General features: G+C 29.4%; 1 protein-coding gene across 1 annotated transcript in view; it reads right to left on the bottom strand.

The window, feature by feature from the left end:
* Positions 1–22,862, bottom strand: part of LOC141525921 (uncharacterized) — a 36,635-nt gene that overhangs the window by 7,551 nt on the left and 6,222 nt on the right. Inside the window, exons 3-11 of the mRNA XM_074240623.1 lie at positions 19,917–20,049; positions 11,629–11,796; positions 11,307–11,417; positions 5,795–5,937; positions 5,291–5,473; positions 4,698–4,817; positions 1,755–1,890; positions 1,409–1,677; positions 1,157–1,321 (exon numbers count right to left, since the gene is read on the bottom strand). Of these exons, the coding sequence (XP_074096724.1) occupies positions 1,157–1,321; positions 1,409–1,677; positions 1,755–1,890; positions 4,698–4,817; positions 5,291–5,473; positions 5,795–5,937; positions 11,307–11,417; positions 11,629–11,796; positions 19,917–20,049 (1,428 nt within the window). The remainder of the gene's footprint in view (positions 1–1,156; positions 1,322–1,408; positions 1,678–1,754; positions 1,891–4,697; positions 4,818–5,290; positions 5,474–5,794; positions 5,938–11,306; positions 11,418–11,628; positions 11,797–19,916; positions 20,050–22,862) is intronic.

Here is a 22,862-nt window from a genome sequence, read left to right as displayed (position 1 = left end):
TTCAACCCGAGAAAAAACGATTTCGCTTGAATTTATGTAATGTAAATATGTATAATTATATAATATAATATATATATATATATATCTTATCAGCTCTAATTATATAATATATGATTTCATACATTGTTATGTTTATAGATTCACATCAGTGAAGTATACTCAACCATTTAAAAACACTGCTTACTGTATTAATATCAGTTTCAGTGAAAAAATCCGTTTCGAAAATTTTTTTCAGATTTTTAGTGAAAATATCTGTCAATATGGTAGTCTGGTGAAGATATCTGAAATAACACAAAATTTTTTAATTCAATTTTTTTCAGTTCCGTCATTAAGCTTTCATGAAGAAACTTGATCATGCTTCGTTTAATTGTAATTAACACATTTTGATTGGCAATCACACCGCATTTTCTCAATTTAGTCGGCCATACGTTTTATTTTTTAATCAACTCAATTTTCGCAGTGATTCCACGACAGAGTCAATGTATGCAGGCGTATTCACTTGTAAGCAAATTGCATAACCGAACAGGAGAGGGCGTTTTATTGAAGTCATAAACGATGGGCGGAGAATTTAAAAATTTCAAATAAAATACGTATGCCATGTTGATTTTACCTAACTTTTGTTAAACGTATCATAAAATAATATTTCATTAATTACATTTATGCATTTTATAGGTTGACTTACTTATAAATGTTGAAACATTAAAAGGATGTTCATGTATCCTGAAAAAATTTGGGGTACTCAATGACGCGCGCCAAGTACGATAAAAAAATTTTTTCTTAATTTTTAAATTTTCAACAAATTTTTTTCAATTTTTTCAACATTATGACGGTTTTTTGGTATTTTTTTGTATTTAACTTTTTTTTGTATAGAATGAAAATTATTGTAACGAGTCTTATTTTTTTTGCAAAGTGCAGATGTTATTGAGATGAGTTTTATGAACGTGGACTTGGCGCAATTTTTTACAGTGAAACTGTTTTTGTTCGGATCTATATTACTGGGAAACAAATTAAATAATCATAGACATGTGCCAATTTTGTTATTCAAAGCTGGCAAAAATTTCAATTTTCCATGAAGATGTCATTGTTAATTTAACAATAATATTCATTAAAAAAAAATGTTATTTTTATGAATCTTAATTTATTGAATAAAACTTACAGTTATTAATCGATTGTCACTGTCCAGAGTTTTCAACATTGGTAATGTTATTTCGCGAAAGATTTCTAGACGTTTTCGGAATGCTGGAACACTATCATCAAGTTTTCCTCGACCGAGTTGAAGTTTAGAACAGTCTAAAAGGACCAAAGTAGGCTTTTGCCCAAACTGTAAGCATAAAATTAAGTTTTTAGAATTTCTAATAGCAACAATTCAATTGTTGTTATAAATTGATGTAATAATAAAAAAACTAACTTTACTCTCAAATTCTTGAACTTGATTCAGATCGCGGGGAAATCCATCGATTACAATCCCATCATGATTCCGATTGAGGAGAACTTGTTGTTCTACTAACTGCATTACGACATCTTGTGCAATCATCTCGCCAGCAAAAATGGAGTCGCTTATAGTTGAATTGGATGATGCCATTGTTCGAAATAAACTTCCTACGCTTATGTGTGACCAATTAGGCATATTACGAATTGCTTGAGCACATAAATTTGACTTATTGCTTCCAGGTCCACCTACATGTAAATCTTTATATGTAGAATTTTAGTCGATAATTTTTTATCAACTGCAAATTATTTTGAAAAAATTTTACCAATGACCCAAATGAAACTCGGAAGTCCTTTCCTCGCTTTGTTAGCCGTTTTTGCTGGATTGATTCGTGTTGTAGGTGATGGTAGCGCAACATGATTTGAATTTCCGGAAGATGGTTGTGTTCGTTCTACCTTAACCTATTGTTTAATAAAAATTATTAACATTTAGTTTTTAGAACTTATAAAAATACATAAGTCATTATGCTTGTTATTGAATTTAATCTTGAACAAAATAAAAAAATTATTTTTTTTTTCTTTAATTGTTTAAAGTCGCATAAACTACTAAGGTCATGAGCGATTACGGTAGGAGGTAAACTTTTTGAGATTGGAGCTCGTTTTATTTTTTGGGCTGAGCAGAATAATACACTTAAATATTGAAAATATTCATTGGTGTACGCGGGACTCGAATCCGGTCCAATGCTTTGGTAAGCAAAGGCCAGATCCGATAGGCTAGTGCGCGCCTGTAAAATAAAATTAAATAAGTTGTCTAGCTGACTTTTTAAATAAATCAACGAAAAATCGGTCATTGTTCAAGGGGAGGTGGAATAACTCTGTTTATCCTTAAAAAACCAAAAAATTCATTTTTTGGGATATTTAATTACATGAAATTATTTTTTTTTTCACGGTGCATTTAAGACAAAATTATAAATATTGTCAACAAATAGTTTAATTCGTTTTAATGCTTTTGATGTTAAAAAAACTTAAACGTTTACCGAAAAGCATAAATTAATTTTATCAAAATAAGTGTCGCAATTTCTGGCATTTTTCTTTGTATTTGACATGTAAAATCAAATAACTTAAAAAAAAAAGATTTTCAAAAATATCAACTTGTCAAATCTTTAAGATTTTTACAAAAATTTGTTTTAAAGTTGGAAAATTGACATGAAAAAAAAATTTTTTTTTTAACTTATTTTATTTTCGAAGAATTTTCAGACAAAAAATAATTGAATATTAAAAAAGATTTAATTATGTTGATCGTATGGCCGAAAATTGGATGATTCTCCCCGTGCGAACAATCATCAAAAAATTTTTAAAAGTTGAACTCGTAGTTAGATATTCGTTCGATGCCATGAATATTTTATTTTTACCAATTTGCTTGTTATAAAATTTTAACTGTTAACTTAAAAAAAAAAAAAAAAAAGTGTCATCTTCGGTAATTATAATTATAATTGTAATACTCAAATTTTGCAGCATTTTATTGTATACGTTCTTACATTGTCGACTCGATTAAACTGGATCGGAGGCGACTTATAGCATGTGCTATATTTTTTTTCATAAGTCAGGGCTGCCTTTCTTACAGACTATCGCTAACTCATTTTTATTTATGTTTTGTAAATGTAAAATTTTTTTTATTTTAACATAATCTCTACAAGAAATTTATTTATATAAATAAATGTTTTTCGTTTACTTATCGTTAATAGGTTCGGCGAGATTATTTGAAATAAATGTGTTCGGTTAACATTTAAATTATAGTAATTACGACAGACTACGTGTTAAAAATCTGATTTCTTAAAACTAATTACTCAAAAATTCTTAACCAGCTTTTCTTCAAAAAAATTATTTTATACATATTCAATATCGATTAACAATAAATAAAAAACTCAGCTTTTTATCTTTACATTAATTTGCCTTAATATCCGATTCACCTTAAACGTTAGTCAGATGTAAATAGCGTTCATGTGACTTTACTATGACGAAGAAATCATATATAAAGATTTTTAAAAGATGATTTTAGTTTTTAATCAATTGTAAATCATAATAAAACTATGCCAAATTAGGTACACGGAAAAAAGTAAATTGTAAAATTTACTCGGATTCCGGTTAATTTTTATAATTTCAAACAGTAAAGCGGACATCGGGGTGGCAAATATATAAATATTACAAAACTTGATGTAGAAAGTGTAAAAGCCACAATTCATCATTTAATATCGAAAATAAGTGACTGATAGCTGTCACTTTAGTAAATAACGACTTTCTTATCTTAAAAAATTACAGTTTCAAACAGTAAAAATACTATGAGGAGAAGGGGAACTCAGATAAGGAGAAGGGGGTCTCAGTCTGGGAGAATTTAACATTTGAAACAGTAAAAATTCTACTTTTGAACTATATATTTTACCAGTCCAAGCAAGTCAATAATTGAGGAGTTGAGTTTCAAAAGGGTATCTTTTCATTTTTGATTAATCGAGACAAAAAACTGGTTATCTTTGATTCTAAATATTTTTATTGAATTTTTTTAATTTAGCTATAAAGTGCTATCGGTTATGAAGCTACAATTCGATTTTCATTTAGAAATCTTTATAATTCTCGAAGTACTTAATATTTAAAAAATCAAAAAACTGTTCTTTTAAAATATGAAAAGGTACCCTTTTGAAAACCAGTTCCTCAATTATAGTTTCATTTTTAGCGTTGCATTTAAAATTTACCATTTTACTTTGTAAATATTGATGTTATTTGTATTAGAAATTTAGGAACTGTATTTTATACTTCTTACATATCATGCAATCATTTTTTAGGTCCAAAATTATAAATATCAAAGTCAAAATTCTTAATTATAATACTTTAACATTTCAGACATTCACGTAGCAAATATTACTGTTTGAAATAGTATTTTCTTTGATGTAAAGAATAAATTGTAGTATTTAAATGATAAATATTACATAGTGATTATTAAAATCACGATTTTACTGTTTGAAATAGTAATTTTTAGCAGTTGAGCATTACTTATTTTTCCGTGTAATGATTTTCAATATAAACGATTTTATTTCAAAGAAGAAACAAAAATGATAAAGAATTGTTTGTCGAATTGATGTATTTTTAAAGTTTCGTAACCCATGATTGACATAAAGGTTTTTTTTTTTCCAGAAGAGGAAAAATTTTTTAGCAATGAAGCACTTTGGCTCACATTATGAGTCGTGCAATAATTGTTACTATACAATAAAACTAACCTCTGCTTCTAGTGGTTGATGCATTTTGTCCTTGAATCCTAATTTAGGCGAGCCGAGGATTTGTATTATCGCTTCACGGAAATCAACATAAACTTCACTTGGATTCCTTTCACCATTGACCTATACAGTATTTTATTATTAAATATAATTATACAACGAAAATCTGACGTGTTTTTTTCTTGACAGTAGGCAAATATGTCGATTAATGTCAACAGGGTATCCCTAATTCAAAGTAGGGCATAAACAACTAATTCATAAAATATTAAAAAACTTTTCAAGGGGTCAATCAACAACAACGATAACGTAGTATAAAGTTCATATTAAGCTGACTCAACCCTGAGCGTTACGCTCCACAACATTGATTATTCCACGAATTCATTAAATATTAACATAATGAAAGATTTTAACTGATCAGTTGGTTTTATTTCTTCATACTTCTATACTAAATAAATATTAATATTTGGTCATTTTTTGTCATGTGTTTGATTGATTTTTGTATCATCAAGATGTTTTGTAGTTTCAAAGTAAGAAAATAAATTTACGAAAAAAAAAAAAAAAAAAAATAAATAAAAAATAGAAAACAACAGATTTACCTCAATAAGAATTCCATTTCTGTCAAAGTATTCAGCAACAGGCATGACATTTCTGTAAAAATTTTTAAGCTCCATTCGTGCCAAACTCAGAATTACATGACCGAGTTGAGCACCATAATCGATCTGTCGCTCTAGAACTTCCTGCCTCCAAGATACTAGAACTACACCATTTATTACTTGGATCTATAACATTAAATATATAGCTTCATGCTAATACATATTTTTAAGAACATTAAAGCTGTAAAAATAAACGTTGTTAAGTAGAATATGGCAGTTCGATTACGTATAGTCGTCGCCGTCTAAATTATTGAAACGCGAAAAGTAAGTCAGGTCAAAATATTTCTGTTTATTTTACACTTATTTTTTGCTAGTTATCATTTTAACAGATAATAAAATGTCAATCTTGCGAGTGAACATAATAAAAATTAAACCTTATTAGTGAAAGTACGTCTAAGTAAATTTGTTTAATTTATATAAAAGTAGAATAATTATTCCAAAATTTACCTTTTCTGAGTATTCCACTACGTCACGCATATTCCGTGGATATCCACTGATAAGGAAAGTTTTTGCGTTTGGTGACATTTTCATTTCTAGCATGAGTACTTCAGCGACAGTTTTACTACTAAGAAGTCCCAAATCCTGCATGTCTAGAAAATAAGATTTTTAATTTTCAAAAAATTACAAATTTTTGTGTCTTAAGTATTGTGCTAGATATTATTTTATAGAAAAATGTTTAACAATGAAACATTCTAGTATTTTTATATTTATTCTAGAATTATTACTGCACGGAAAGAAGAAAAATTACATTATATAATGTATCGTGGCACTCCGAGATGAAAACTGGAAACATTACAGTTTCAGATTGTAATTATTTTACAGATTTTATAAGAATTACATTGTAGAATGTAACATTTACATTGAAAGCTCTGAAAATTAACATTCAAAGTTTGAATTTACAAAAATGTTATTTCGAACTGTAATTTTTCTAGTTTTGAATACGACGGGACACTCATTACTATTTATAATGTAATTTTTCGAGTTTTCTTTTTTCCGTGTAATAAAATGAATAGTAATTTTTAGAAATTAAAGGGCACAACTAGTGTGAAATTTTCAAAAAATCGATTTTTTTTTTTCATATTCCGATAGGTTATACTTTTAAAATTAACATACTAAATTTTTAATCGATATCTCAAATAGTTTTTGAGTTACAACAATTTAAAGAGTAGCCGCTCGGCAGTTAGAATAGGATCGTTTTATCTTTAATTAAACTCGTTTTTCTCGAAGCAGCATTGTTCGAGTTTGTTGCAGTGATTACTCGAAAACAAATGATCCGATTACTACCAAATTTTTTTCTGCATGCTCTGCATATAGTTCTCCATACATTGACCTACCAAAAAACGACCAAAATTTTGGGTATAATTCAACTTTTTTTTTTTTTAATACGCCGCCATTTTATCAATTTTTGATATTTTTTTTCGACCGAGGGTCATTGTACGGAAAATATCTTCTAGTTGAACGAGAATTTTTTTTTTTTCATGTTTCATCCATGGAGAAGCCCGGAATCACTGCAGCAGTGGAGGACCTTTTTTTTAGCACCTTCGGAGATCGCGTGTAACTCAGAGAATATTCAATTTTTTTCTTCAAAAATTTTACTGTATATTCTTAAAATATGTATTAATATACCCTTAAAATTTTAAAACAATTCATAAAGTATTTTTTTTTATTTTAATTCTTAAAAATTGCCTTTTTTTTAGACTGTCATACTAGTTGTGCCCCTTAAGAAGTTATTGGTTTTTGTTCAATTTTCGAAAGATGTTATCAGATCTTCACGTTCTGAGATTTTAGGTAATTATTTAGACTATCCCGGGTTAGATACTAACACGGAAAAAAAAGGTGTGTGTGTACTTATGTACATGGGTTAGAAGTTATATTTCTTTGGCGTCTGAAGAAAAATTTTAAAAAACAAAACTGCAGTAAATATCGAAGAAAAATGTTAAAATCAATCAACAAGATTTTATTTAAGTAAAAATAGCTATACAGTAAAAATATACAATCATAAATTATCATGTGAATGGCCTAAATGTATGTTTTAAATATTTCAAATTAATTAAGCTGTATCCATAGGTTCTTCTTGTAACAATTGAATAGGTATGTGAGTGTTATGTCCTGCGAGGTTACTAGATTCGCTGATGATGACACCTCGTGGACAAGTGGGTTGTTTATTGTCACGCGGGATTTTATTTTATAATTTAATTTGAAATATACTAAAGAATTACTGATTGAGATTGTGTGGCAAGGAATTGATTTTTAAATGATAAGAGTTCAATTGAACTTTATGTTGATGTTTATTTAGAAATCGGAGAGATGGAGTGAATAGTTACAGCTCTCGGGGAGAAGTGAAGTCACAAAGTCTCAACTCTGACTCCTCAGCTTCACTTTCCCCCACTATGGTTACACGTATACACTTATACTATTGCTAGAACTACCCTTATACATAGTGCGTAATATACTATCTTACATGTACTTATATAACACTTATTATTTGCGGCTGCGGCCGGCTTACATATTCATGTACCTGTATTTACCTGGCTTTTAATTCAGCACAGCGACCTAGGGAAACCGCAGAAAACCTGGTCGAGGTACAGACAGTAATGATAACATAATATCAGATCGTTGTTAACAATGATTATCCTTATCTATTATTTATAATTTAATTAACATATATTCATTAGAATCAATTAACGTGTTATAATTTTAAAGTATTATCTGCTCAATAAATTATATCAGATGCGGATTTTACTTAAATATTTGCTAATCATTTCTAAATTCAATTTAATACCATTTACTATTCAATTATTCTAATATGTAATTAAATTTGTCTAAAACCATTGTGACATTAAATCCATACATATATACACATGTTGTAGCGTCTAAATACTCATTATTTATGTTATTTAGTTACTTAAAATAAAGTGGATAAATAAGTTATTATTTATTTATTTGTTGTTAAATTCAGTTCAAGTGCCTTGTTTTTTAGAGTACAAGAGACCGTTGACTTTCCACACGTGTCTTTTATGGCTTTTCTTTTAAGGACTTGAAGTTGTCAATGTGGCAAGGACATGTTCTGTGTTTACTCGAAGATTTTATGGTTTTTCAGAACCTAATACTATATTCCTTTGTATTATTTTCTTGAGATTAAAGTTTCTCTTTCGAAGACACGTGTGCACTCAACGACCAAACTCAGCAATTAAATCAAATAGAAATTCTAAATCTATATAAAATATAAATATAAATTTAAATTATAAATGTAACTAATTAACATATTCAAATTCTGTTTTATCTGACAAGTAGTGCCACCTACCAGATGCAACCCAAAGCATTATAGTTATTGCGACATAACATGAGTGACAAGAGGTTTGTGGTAACTAAAACAGAATATACTGTACTAAGTACTGTATATTCAGTTTCCTTACTTATAAGTTAAATTAGTCATTTAAAGAAATATATATTATTAATTCTATTCTGTAGCCAACTTCACCATGTCGTTTTTTTGGGACATCGTGCGCGCGCAGGTCATGAATTCACTCTCAACCAAACGCGCCAAAAGAAGTATAACTTCAATAAAAAAGGAAAAATTACATTATATATAATGTAACGTGGCCCTTGATATAAAAAACTGGAAAAATTACAGTTTCAGATTGTGATTCTGTAAGAATTACATTGTAAAATGTAAATATTACATTTAAAGCTGTAAAATTAACATTCAAACTTGAATTTATAAAAATGTTATTTAGAACTATGACTTCTCTAGTTGAGGAGCTGCTTTTCAATAGGGTATCTTTTCATATTTTAAAAAAGCAGTTTTTTGAACTTTTAAATATTAATTATTTCGAGAATTATAAAGATTCCTAAATGAAAATAGAATTGTAGCTTCATAACCGATAGCACTTTATAGCAAAATTAAAAAAGTTCGATAAAAATATTTAAAATTGAAGATAACCACTCTCTAAATTTGAAACAGTAAAAATCACTGGAAATTAGTGGTATATTCACTATTTCACAGTTATAAGTATACCACTTGGTGAAATTCCACTGATTCATTTTAAGAGAGCAGTATTTTGTCTCGATTAATCAAAAATGAAAAGATACCCTTTTGAAAATCAGCTCCTCAGTTTTAAATTTGAAATTTTTCTTTTTTCATTGTAGAAGTGAGTGAATAAATGAAATTTTATTTTGTACGATATTCATCTTAAAAACTAATTAATTGATTGAGCTACGTGAAACATTAATCGAAAGAGTTTATTGACACTTAGCTCTAATTGTATTTTGAAATCAATCGATAGAGCCGTTTCATAAAAATACAAAATGTATATGTACGTATAGATATTTTTTTTTTTTTGATGACTTCAAGATTTCTCAACCAGTTAACTTTCAACGCCATATTTATTTTTAGTTCTAAAAAATTTGCGTCGAATGCTGCCAATTGTATAAAAATTGAATGACGATTTAAACGGTTATAGGTGTCCAAAAATTTCAAACAATAAGACTTTCCTATCAATGAAGAGGTTTTTGTTCTCGAAGGGCTCAAAATATACAAAACTATATTTTTGAGGTCGAAATAGCAATCAAATTAATATTTTAAGCTCAAAATGCTTTGAATTGAAAAGTGGCAGGATGTTTTAGAAATGGCCTGCAGTTTTTCGTATATTTTTATTTTAGTTAAGTATTTAACTCTGTTATTTATTACATTACATTTTGGTATTAGAAATAAAAATTGATAGGTTTTAATAACGCAGCTATTCATTGGATATTTCTGTTTTTATAAGGTAGATTACTGAGTGATTCATAACAATACAAATAGAAAATCTTAGTGATATCAAAATAGAACCTAGAGGCACTGCATTTGACCTATTATGATATTATTTCTATGTTTTAGAATTAGAATTATTAATAGTGTTATTAATAGTAAAATTTCGTCTGCTACAAATATAATTAATAATTAATTTGATGATATAGAATTAAGTTATAACTACAAGGTAAAAACTAAATGAAAAATTCAATGCCCATGAAATAGATGATAAATTAATTACGTAAAATAAAATGAGGTCAATAATGTGGATGTTGATTCAATAAAATAGTCAGTAGTAGGGTCTTTGGTAATGAATTACAACTATCAATATTGAGATAGTTAAATTTTTATAAAAAACATCAGTGTTATTTTAATTTTCTTAATTATTCGAAAGTAAAAAATTTTTCGATAAAAAAAATGGTTTTATATTAATTGTTATTACTTCTTAAAATTTTTCAATATTTATAATTTTATAGTGTTAAAATTACTAGGATTAACTGACACCTCTAACTTTTGTTAATAAAACTAGAAAAAATAAATTTTTTATTTCTTCAAATATAACATTAAAGTAAAAATATTAAACAAATTTGTGTGAGAATTTTGAATAAAATTATTTTTTTGACGAATATAAGTTTTATTTTTATCCAAAGAGTGTTTTTGTATCAAGAAATTATAAGTTATTATAATATTCTATTATCGAGTAACCTTGAATTAACATTTTCTAATAAAATTAGTAGTCAAAATGAAGAAGAAATTATTCATAAAAATTTTATGAATTTTTTATTTTCTAGGGAAGAAATGTCAAAGTATAGTTCTAAAGCATTGGAACTGTTAGAAAAAAACACCAAAATCATTGTTACTAAATTACTATCACGACGATGACATATATTATTGTTACTATAAACACGTGCATGCTCTCTAGAATACGTGACAACGACGGGCAATGAATCCTGTCACGGACGATCGATCACCGAGTTGTCGATTTTCACACAATATTCGCGGTCTAGGGTATAAGTCTTCATTATATTGTATTATGTAATGTAAAAATATAATGATGTTTTTTTATTTAAAAAAAAAAAAAAGTATAAATAATTAATAAATTAATTTAATGTATATGTGTTAGTTTAAATAAACAATAAGAAATATAGTATTTATTAAAATCATTACCGTTACCAATCGCGTACTGTTGCAATAAATCGATCATATTTATGTGCGTTATTCCTATTTTTTCTTGAATAAAATTATCGCAATGTGTCACCTTTCCACTGCCTGGGCCACCTTAAAATTAAAATAGAAATATAATGTTATTATTTTAATCGGATTATTTAGTACTACACTAATGATAATGATTTTCACATGATCAGCGAGAAAATACTAATTAAATATTTATTTGAAAAAAAAAAAAAATAATAATAATTATTATTATTATTATAAAATAATTTATATTATTATTACATAATTTTATGATTAAATTAAAAATTAAACTAACCGAGTACAAAAATGACTGGAATCGTAGGAGGTTCAAATTTGACAGGACCAATATTTTGAGTAGGAAATCGTCCATTCGGTGGTGTTGACAAAAGTCCTGCTTCGCCTCGCCATTTTCCCACACTCTGAGCATTGCTGTCTTCGAACACCTGCGATCCATTTTGTTGATCTAAAATTATAAAATACAGAAACGATTTTAATTTTAGTAAAAAGTTTTGATAAAATTTATTTTGTAGCAGCAATTATTTTTCTACAGAAGATAAATTTTATTTCGTGGATTTATAGTTCAATATCGACCCAAGTTAAAAACTGATTACAGAAAAAAATTTGGAAACTGGTTAGCTCTGTCGGCCATCCTTGAAGCTTCTCGCTAAGTTGGGGTGTTTTGAGCTTAACAAACGCATAAGAACGATTTTGTTGAAATAACAAAAAACGGGATAACTGAAAAATATGATGTGGTAACAAATGAGTATATTTATAGCAACAAATTCATTAGTTGCATTAGTTAATGCAACAAAATGTTTCACGTTGTACTAGCAAACCAGTTTGTTGAATCACAAAATCAATTTGTTTCTCTAACAAAATCATTTAGTTGCTATCACAAAATGACTTTGGTGCTGTAGTAAAATAATTTTGTTGCTGTTACAAATTGATTTTGTCGCTATAACAAAACTAATTTGTTGCTTTTCAAATGTATTCTTATAAAATTTACTGTAACAAATTTATTTGTTATTCTAATAAATTCTCATTGTTATTCTAACGAATTCTCTTTATTACTTCAATAAATTCTCTTTGTTATTTTATTAGAGTAATTTTGCTGTTTCAACAAAAAAATTTGTTATACTAACTAAAGTCTTTTGTCGAATCAACTAAAAGATTTTGCTATAGTAACAAAACTGTTTAGTTATTATAACCTAAATTTTGATATTTTAACATATGATTTGTTATCCCTATGTTGTTTTTTATTTATTTTAAAATCACATAAATTACTAAGGTCATGAGCGACTACGGTAGGGGGTAAACATTTGAGATTGGAACTCGCTTTATCTTTATGGGCTCAGCAGAATAATAATACACTTAAATATTGAAAATATTCATGAGTGTACGCCAGACTCGAACCCGATTCAATGCATTTTGAAAAGTAAGGGTCGGATCCGATAGGCTATTGCGCGCCCTTCCCTATTTTAAAAAATTCATTTGTTACCTTAACATGTCTTAGGTTATTTTAACAAAACTTTTTCTGCGTACAGTCAACAATATATCTATGTGTAGTGTTTTGGGTTCTTCAAGCTCAAAAATTTAGGTTATTGAAGATAACTCTGTTCTAACAATTTTTGAAAATAATCTAAACCTTTTAAATGCGTCGTTTGATTTAGATCGTAAACGATATTGCCGAATCAATTGGTTTCGATGCATTTTGCGGCATTCGATAGTTTTTAAGCTCTAAAAATATTGTGGCAGGTACAATATCGATTATTAGCGAAATTTTTAAGTTTTATTGAAAAAAAATTTTTTCAAAATTTTACGTCAACAATATCTCACGAATGAATAAAAGTTTCAAACGGCATTCGACGTCATTTTTTTTAGATTAATACTTAATTAGGATATAGAATTAATCAATAAAGCAGCTCGAAAGTTATTTTCAAAAATATAATTTTAACTTTTTTTTTTAATTTTTTGAAATTTATCGCACTAAATTGGTTCTAGCTTTTAGAGAATCTGGGTTCAGTGGAACTCTCCGAATGCTACAAATCGCGATTTGATCGGTAGAGCCGTTCAAAAGTTATAAGAGGCTTACACACATACCTTATCGCAAAAATAGTAAGAATAGCTTCCTAGGAACTCAAAACGTAGAGATCTGATGAAAACTCGATTTTGGAAAATCGGGATGACATTACAATCTTTCCAATTTTTTTAAAATTTTTAATTTTCTTAATCGGAAGTTAAAATCAATTTAATTTTATACCTAAAAATTAAGTTTAATCAAGAAATTGTTTCTTGATTGCGAAAAATTTCAACTCCGTTAAAAATAATTAAAGAATATTCATACTTCAGTCGAGAATTTATTTTTTTTCGTGTTTCGTTTATAAACATGAGGGGAACTTATAAACATATCGTAGGCGTATAGACGGATGTTAACAATGAATTGGAAATTTGTCTTGCCTACATGATGATTCCAGTAAAAATATCCGATAATTGTATTCACTTATATTGCACGCGATGATGATTTCCTGTTTATAAATAAAATTCGTGTTCAAAAATAGATTTTGAGATTTTATAATTCAGATCTAAATCAATCATTATTTTTTAGCTTTTTTGTAATAAAATTACAATTTGTTTAATAATAGAAAAAATACACTGAGAGAAAAAATTTCTTTCGAAAAAAATGAGCAATGTTGTAACAAGAAATGAATTTGTAGAAAATTTTGAATAATTTTATTTCTTAGCTGAAAAAATAAAACTTTTTCTCACAATAACTTTCTTGTTGAAAAAAAAAATTTTTTTTGGTTTTGAAAAAACAATTTTGGATAGACAACTTGCATACTTTCATCCAAAATTGTTTTTCTTCAAATGAAAAGTGTTTTGGGAATTTCATATCACAATCATTAAAACTTAAAATTTTATTAGGTAATATAAAAAATTTAGTTTGCGATGTGAGATGATCGAAATACAATCTTAAACTGCGGTTACAAATGCTATAATAAAAGCTTTTAAAAATAGTTTATTATACACCAAGAGAATATTCCACTCAGCTAGTATTATAATGATACTATTATTGATGTAAGGTGGAATACGACAACTTCACTTACTGCAGTAAGCATGCTTTGCTATAAAAACAATGTTAATGTAAGATTTGTTATAAGTTGTAGTCTATAATTAAATACAGAAAGTGAAGTTATTGCCTACTTTATAAATATGCAGTAATTGAATTTATTGCCTCTTACGTTCTAATCTAAATACGGCAGTATAGATTTTGTATCTCTGAAAAAAGGATTTTGTTTCAGTTCTCACACATGCTCATATTGGCTGTTTATTAGTCAAGTGTACAATTTATATTCTACGGTTTATATTAAAGTATTTTTAACTTCCAACAATGAAAATCAATAATTATTAAAAAATACACGGAAAAAAAATTGCGGCAAATCCAACTACACTTGGAGTAGCATTTACTACAAGATGGACTAAAGTATATATACGCTATAATTTGTTTACGGATGATTTTCATGTACATCAAATCCAACTTCAAGTGTGGTTAGATTTACCGCACGTTTTTTTTTCCTATAGGAAAGTTATTGTTTTCATCCCAATTTTTGAAAATCGTTGAAGTTTTCATCGAATTTAAACTTAAATTTTCTGAAAATTGAAAATGGTTTGGTTCAATATTTTTTAAGAAATTGTGAAAAAAAATTTGAATTTTTTTTTTTTTTTTGGAACGAAGTTCCTTACGGCAGGCTTCGAGGAGATAGGGATTTTGCTGCGCGACCGAACTGAAAAAAATTAGGAAAACGGTTAACCCTGATGGCCATCCCTGCAACTTCCCGCTACTTTCGTAATTAAGCGCTCGATATTGCACTTGTTATGTTTTCGAGCTCGTTGAGCTCAAAAATCTAATTTCCGTGTAGTTTTGAGCTCTCCAAGCTCAAAAGTTTGATAAGAGTTTAATAAATCACTATTTTTGGAATTTTCAAATCGCAATAACTTTTGAATGGATCAACCGATTTTCACGTGGTTGGCGGAATTCGACGCAGTTTTATTATCCTGATAAGTTATTTTCAAGTTTTAATTGATCGAACCGAAAATTTCAGAGTAACCCCGAAAAAACACTTTTTTCGGTTTTCTTTCGTTCACGATAACTCACGAACGAATCAACCGATTTTGACCAGACTGGCGGCCATCGACGCGGTTTTTTGATGTTAAAAGCTGATTAGTTTTTGGAATTGATCGGTAAAGCCGTTTAAAAGTTATTCCAAAAAAACCACTTTTCAAAAAAATTTTTTTTGTAATTTTTTTACAATTTCTCAAAATCTACTGGTCCGAAACGGTTCAAATTTTCAGGAAATCTAAGTTTGGTCAAGCCCTTTCGAATGGCACCAACCGCGATGAAATCGGTCAAGCCGTTCAAAAGTTATAAAAGGGTCACACACACACACACACACACACACACACACACACACACACACACACACACACACACACACACACACACACACACACACACACACACACACACACACACACACACACACACACACACACACACACACACACACACACACACACACACACACACACACACACACACACACACACACACACACACACACACACAGGCATACGGACATCATCGCGGGAATAGTCAGGGAAGCTCTCTAGGACCTCAAAACGTCAAGATCTGATGAGAACTCGATTTTCGAAAAACGGGGTGAAACCAATAACTTTCCGATTTCTGAAAATTTTCAATTTTCTTAGCGGGAAGTTAAAAATGTGATAGTAAAACCATAAGATAAAGTCCGTGGAATAATACCGTTAAATGAGACGTGCGCAGGCGTGACAGTCGTATACACAAGCGCGTAGTGTATAATATCTTTCTCTTTCTCCTTCTTTCTTTTCGTTCTCTCATCCCTTCTCTTTCTATTACCATTCCGCCCCGCCAATGCATAGTATATTGCGTGCTTAAAGGTAAAAGGGCTTATAGCTAAGGGTTAATAGGGATTTGTGGTGAAAGGGCGTAAAAAAAATTTTTTTTGCCATTCGTTTTAAAATTGTCTGAAACGTAAAAATCTGTGAAAAAAAAAAGTTGGTATCCTAAAGCTGAAAGGGCATATCTCAAGATATACGCCCTTTCAGCTTTAAGAAAAGTACTACTTAGAGGTAAAAGGGCGCATAAAAAAAATTGAAGTTTTGATAACAAATGTTAAATAATAGTTTCACATGACGAGTTATGCTCAAATAACAGCCCCATTTACAAAGTTTAATATAAACAAATAGAAAATAAATCAATCAATAACAAATTACGTAAAAATTAAGTAATAGAAAAATCACAATGACTATCATTCAAATATTTTGAAATTTCCCGCTTTTTTTTAAGCATTGTAATATTTTAAAATTATAACATTTGAATATTTTAAAATTTCTTATTTTTCTTCAAACATTATAATTTTATGATAACTGTTCATGTTTTTAAATTTTATAATAACTATTTCTTAAAATTAAAAGCGAGAAAATAATCACGCGTATTTTATTGTTTTTCGGATTGTAACAGTTTTACCTGCTCAGGTTGGCCCCTAATGAATTTTATAAATAAATAAACAAAACTAACAACAATACAATTATCAGGGCGCCACCAGGATTTTTAATCACGGTTCCTGGAACCGGTCCAGAGCTGAGAAAACTTAATCTTAGGGTAGAGAGAGTGGAGGAAGGTGCTGTTGAATGATAAATAATTAATTAACAAGATTGATCAATATTTATCTATATATATATATAAGAGATTCCTATCTATATAGTCACTCATCACGATATCTCGGGAACCATCAGACCTAGAAACTTGAAATTTGGTAAGAATATTCCTTTCGCCGAGTAGAGGTCAGCTAAGAACGGATTTTACGGAATTCCACCCACAAGGGGGGTTGCGGGGGCGTTAACAATGAAAAATTCCCGTTTTTAAACTATAGCTCCTATCGACACTAAATTTGGTAGGAATCTTCTGTAGGAGATGTAGAAATAATCTATGAATGAATTTCACGATATCCCCCATGGGGGCTGCGGGGGTGACTTTGAACAATGAAAATTTTTAATTTTCAAGCTAAAGGTCCTATCGACTCTAAATTTGGTAGAAATCTTCTGTAAATGATGTAAAAATAATTTATGAACGAATTTTACGATATCTCACCCCCACAGGGGGTTGCGGGGTGGCTTTTAACAATGAAAATTTTTAATTTTCAAGCTATAGCTCCTATCGACTCTAAATTTGGTAGGAATCTTCTGTAAGAGATGTAGAAATAATCTATAAACGAATTTTACGATATCTCACCTCACAGAGGGTTGCGGGGGTGGATATTAACAATCAAAATTTTTAATTTTCAAGCTATAACCCCTACAGACTCCAAATTTTGTAGGAATTTTCTGTAAATGATGAAAAAATAATTTATGAATGAATTTTACGATATTCTACCCCAAAGAGGATTGCGGGGGCGTTAATAATGAAAAATTCCCGTTTTTAAAACTATAGCTCCTGTCGACTCCAAATTTGGTAGGAATCTTCTGTAAGAGATGTAGAAAAAGTCGATGGGCAAATTTTATGATAGCTCACCTCACAGGGGTTTGCGAAGGCGGGTGTTAACATTTAAATTTTTTAATTTCCAAGCTATAGCTCCTATAGGCTCCAAATTCTCATTTCAAATTTTTTTCTTCGTGTCAATTATTATTCATCTTTGAAAAAAAGCCACGCAAACATTATAATGATTGCACATTGAAAGTTACAATGAATATTAGCTGGAATAATTACATGGATAAAAGGTATATGCTAATTCGATGAAATTTGGAATTTGTGAAAGTCAAAACAATACTCTAATTAAATTTCAAGTTTAAATCTAAAAATACAATTCTATAAAATGCCCAGCGAAGCGGGCGAATAACAACTAGTTAACAATAAAAGAAAAAAAAAACTTAACAATGTTGACTTACAATTAGTTAACAAAATGCATTCACTCACACACTAACCACACTTAACAATATCTTAATCTCGACGAGCCCCTTCCGGCGTCTACCCGTCGATTTCTAATACGTGCCCCTCCCGGCGTCTACCCGATTTCTAAACCCACAATCACCCGCACAGAGACGAATCATATACTGGGCTCGTTGACTCGGCTCACAGGAGTAACAGCCCAGCGACGAAACATAGACCTAGATGTTCTGCAGCACACTCTCATAACCCACACCAGCTACAGCAGTAACAGCCCAGCGACGAAACATAGACCTAGATGTTCTGCAGCACACTCTCATAACCCACACCAGCTACAGCAGTAACAGCCCAGCGACGAAACATAGACCTAGATGTTCTGCAGCACACTCTCATAATCCACACCAGCTACAGCAGTAACAGCCCAGCGACGAAACATAGACCTAGATACTCTGTAACTCACACATAACCCACACTTGTCTCACACTCACACTACTAACTTGACTTTACTTGATTTTTATTTTATAAATTTTATTTTAATAAAAATTGACTGTAACTAATTTTAATTAAATATTTTAAATTAAATTATTCAATCATTAGTAAATTAATAAAACGACAATTTTCAACTTACAATCAATTTCCAACTAACGATTACAGTTCTCAATTTCCAATTGTTAATTTCAATTCTATTAAAATATTAAAACAGCTTAAAACTCTTAAGTCATTATTTCAAACGAGAGGCTTAATACCTTGAATTAACTTTTGTTAAATAAATTAATCACAATATAAATCTTACAATCACTTCAAAATTATTAACACAAGTTTAATTAACTAATTCTCACTAAATTTTTACTGTGACGATTTTTGACTCAATGACTGATTTCTTGGACTTAATGTCCACGCCGATAATTATCAAGTTTCAGTAATTTTTATTTAACTACTTCACGGACTTAATCCCCAAAATTACTAAATTTACACTTGACGAAATAATTTTATAATATAATATTCTCAATAAAAAAATTCCTAATATAATATACTTAATAATTTTCCAATCTATATTATCTTCAATAATTAACTCTTAATATAAAATTCTTAATAATTAATTCTTAATAATATATTATTAATAGTTTTCTTCTAGTTTTATCAATTATGAAAATTTGACACAATTCGAAATATTCAAATTTCAATTGCTAGAACATTCGCTAGCTGTTTTGCTTGACCTTGGGTATTGGAATTTACTGCGACACATAAACTGACGCTTGACCAAAATTCCACCGATAAAAATTTGTCGATTTTTTTTCCAATGACAAAAATTAATCAATTTTACTAAGTTAATTGTTATAAAATTACAACAATAAAATTAACGAAATTTTCGGATGTTAATTAATTGATTGAAAATTTTTAGTTATTAAAATTTCCCCGCAAGGTCGATTGAGTGATCTTCGGGTATAAACCCCCATGAAAATCACCAAATCCAAAACTAGCCAATGTTCCACAATTAATTTATTAGTAATCGTCGATTACGATCCAATTGATAAAATAGGAGAAGTAACTGGGTATTGGGTAAACCGCGGTCCACTTCTTTCCCACAGAGTAATAATTGATACCTTGACAAACAAAACGATGATCTAACTCACTCGTTGAGGATGAAGTCCTAGTTGTAGTTGGCTTCCTTCGTCTCGTCACTACTCCGGGGATCGGTCCTTCTTGATTTCCGTGGCACTCAGTCTGGCGGTCACACTACTTCTCCCTTTTCCACTGCACGGCTCACCTATTTTAACCCAAACTCACCCCCTCCTATTCTCCCTTTAGGCCCGAAGATCGAGACGCGCCAGTGCTATGTCGAATAATTATCGATATCCGGTGACTTATCGATTAAGGGTAATTTTACCCTGTTACAGGATATATTTTCTTTTGTAACTTTAAAAAATTGTACAGTTGAGGTTTTACGCCGCTACTACCATAGAAAGTTTTTTTTTTTTTTCCACATTTTTAAACTACGAATATTTTCCTATGTAAACCGGACCGAAAAAAAATTATACGCCCTTTCACCTTTAGATCACCAAAATTTTAAATTCTCAAAAGTTAAAGAGCGTATAATTGAAGACATACGCCCTTTTACCTTTCAAATTTTTTTTTTTCAATTTTAAGTGTAGAATGTGTCTACTACTTAATTGGCAATAAAAAAAAAATATGCGCCTTTTTACCTTTGCAAAAGTAAAAGGGCGCATAAATTGTTATAAGCCCTTTTACCTTTAGGCACGCGATATACTCATGAATTCATGGACTCATGAATTTATGGACTCATGAATACATGAATACATATTTCTATGAAATTTTATGTTGTCAAACAAAAATAAAGAGACATATTTTGTTATTTTAGTTGATAATTTGAATTACGATTTTTTTTTATTTTACGTAATTTATTATTTCCTAAAATACTGAATTTCCTAAATACTTTCCTGTACTTAAATAAAAACTAATCAACAAAATTTAAGAGAAAAAAATTAAGAAAACTTACATAAAATTGAGCACGATTCTACATTAGCCGAAGGAACTTCGTTCCTACCTGGTGTCCCACCACACCACATATTTTTTTTTTTTTAACAACTTCAAAACGACTGTACTGATGAATTTAAAAATCCACTCAGATCTTCTATTTGATAAAAGACATCGACTGCTCCCAGTCATATTGGAATTAATTGATCCGTTGGAGAAATATTGCAATTTAAAATTTTCGAAAAAAGTCACGTATCAACACAATTTTAGGTTTTCGAGCTCTCTAATTACCTACATCTAGATATATATTTTACGATATGTTGTCGAGGTTAAGATATTTTTTTAGCTTTTCGATAACAAAAACACCTCATTAGGAAACTACTTAAGAAACTTTAACATCAAATGTAATTAAATATTGCTAGTATCTGAGGAATTCAAGTTTTTGATTAACTTCATTTATAGTTATCAAAGCTAATTAAATTTAGTTCTTTAGTGTTGCTTATTGAATAACGACTTTTTTTTTCCAAGCGCATTTTACCAATCCTTCAATATGATTAAGCTACTAATCATTTTGCTGATAAAGATCTACTTTGCCGCATCTTTGGTATGTATTTTTTGGTAATTAGTTTGCATTAGGGGTACTGAAAATTCAGTTTTATATTAAAGTTAACTCAAAAGAAAGCATGGAGTCATGAAGCTAAGAATCTTTTCGTCAAGATACCATACGAGAAAAATTAGGAAAACGGTTGACCCTAAAAGCCATTCCTGCAACTTCCCGCTGATTTCATATCTAAGAGCTTAAAATTTCACTTACACGGTAAAAAATTTTGCGTCATTGCGTCAAAAAACTTAGTGTTAAACAAAAAAAAAAAAAAAAAACCTGAAAAATTGTTAACCGGTAGGCCATCCTTGGAACTTCCCGCTTTTTTCGAGCTTAAAACTTTCGGAAATCTTTCTACTGGTTAATATTGGAGCTCTCCGAAAAGAAAAAAACTTCTCATAAATAAATTCTAAAATTCTGTATCGAATCAGATCAATATTCTTCATATTTTCATGAAACATTAAAAACCACGTCAATTGTCGTTAAACACGTGAAAACATGTTACTATTAAAATTTTTAGAATTGATTCATTAATGCGTTTTACAAAATTAAATTATAAAAATTAAAAGAGAAGTATGAATACAAAATAATTTGATATTCCATCAAATTGATAAATTTCGATATTTTTACTATCAGTAAAACAACTTTTCTGAATACCACTATGAATATAAAAACCAGTAATGTCATAAAAAATTTTATAATAAAATTAAGAAGAATTATTTATGAAACTAGTTTTGGATAACTTCAAAACTAGTGTATTGATTGATTTTAAAAATTAATCAGTTCTCAAACTTGAAAAACAATATCAATTGCCTTAAACCGCATCAAAATCAGTTGAAGAGAAATTGTTTTCGGAAAATTTAGAAAAAGTGTTTTTTTTTTTTTTTTTATACACACTGAAAAAAAAATTTTCTACTCGGCATTATCTAATGTATTGCAGCGAGTGCAACATTATGGGTACAATCTATATAGCTACGAGTAGCAGTCTGGATATAGCGACCTTCATGATCCATTCGGGTGCCATTCACGATACCATTGCTACCATCAGTATACAGCTTTCCTAACCCCATTATCCTCTAGATAGCAATATTTGTATTGTGACAGTAGCAATATCGTATTATGCAGAGCCAGAAACTCTTTTTTCAGTGTAACTTCCAAATTTCTTTCTCGATCCTTCACGTAGGAAATACTCTTTTTATTTGGTAGGTAAGAAATAATTTCATTATGCTTGAAAAACTCCGTCGAATACCGCAAGCACCATAAAAAACGATTGATTTGATCAGAATATATCATAATTATAAATTTTCAAAAAAGTATGTTTCGCTCGACTAGCTCAAAACTTTAGAATAAACAATTTCTCGAGCGTTTAGAACTCGTACATGTGGGGAAGTTTTCGGAATGCCCTGTAGAGTCAACCGTTTCCCAGATTTTTTTTTTCTTCTATTTGCGGAAC

This window comes from Cotesia typhae, unplaced genomic scaffold (genome assembly GCF_013202065.1).
Source record: "Cotesia typhae breed Kobodo isofemale line unplaced genomic scaffold, CoteBio_Ctyphae contig_28, whole genome shotgun sequence".
NCBI lineage: Eukaryota > Metazoa > Arthropoda > Insecta > Hymenoptera > Braconidae > Cotesia > Cotesia typhae.
The sequence above is the reverse complement of the archived record's forward strand: the minus strand, read 5'-3'. Positions and strand labels throughout refer to the sequence as shown.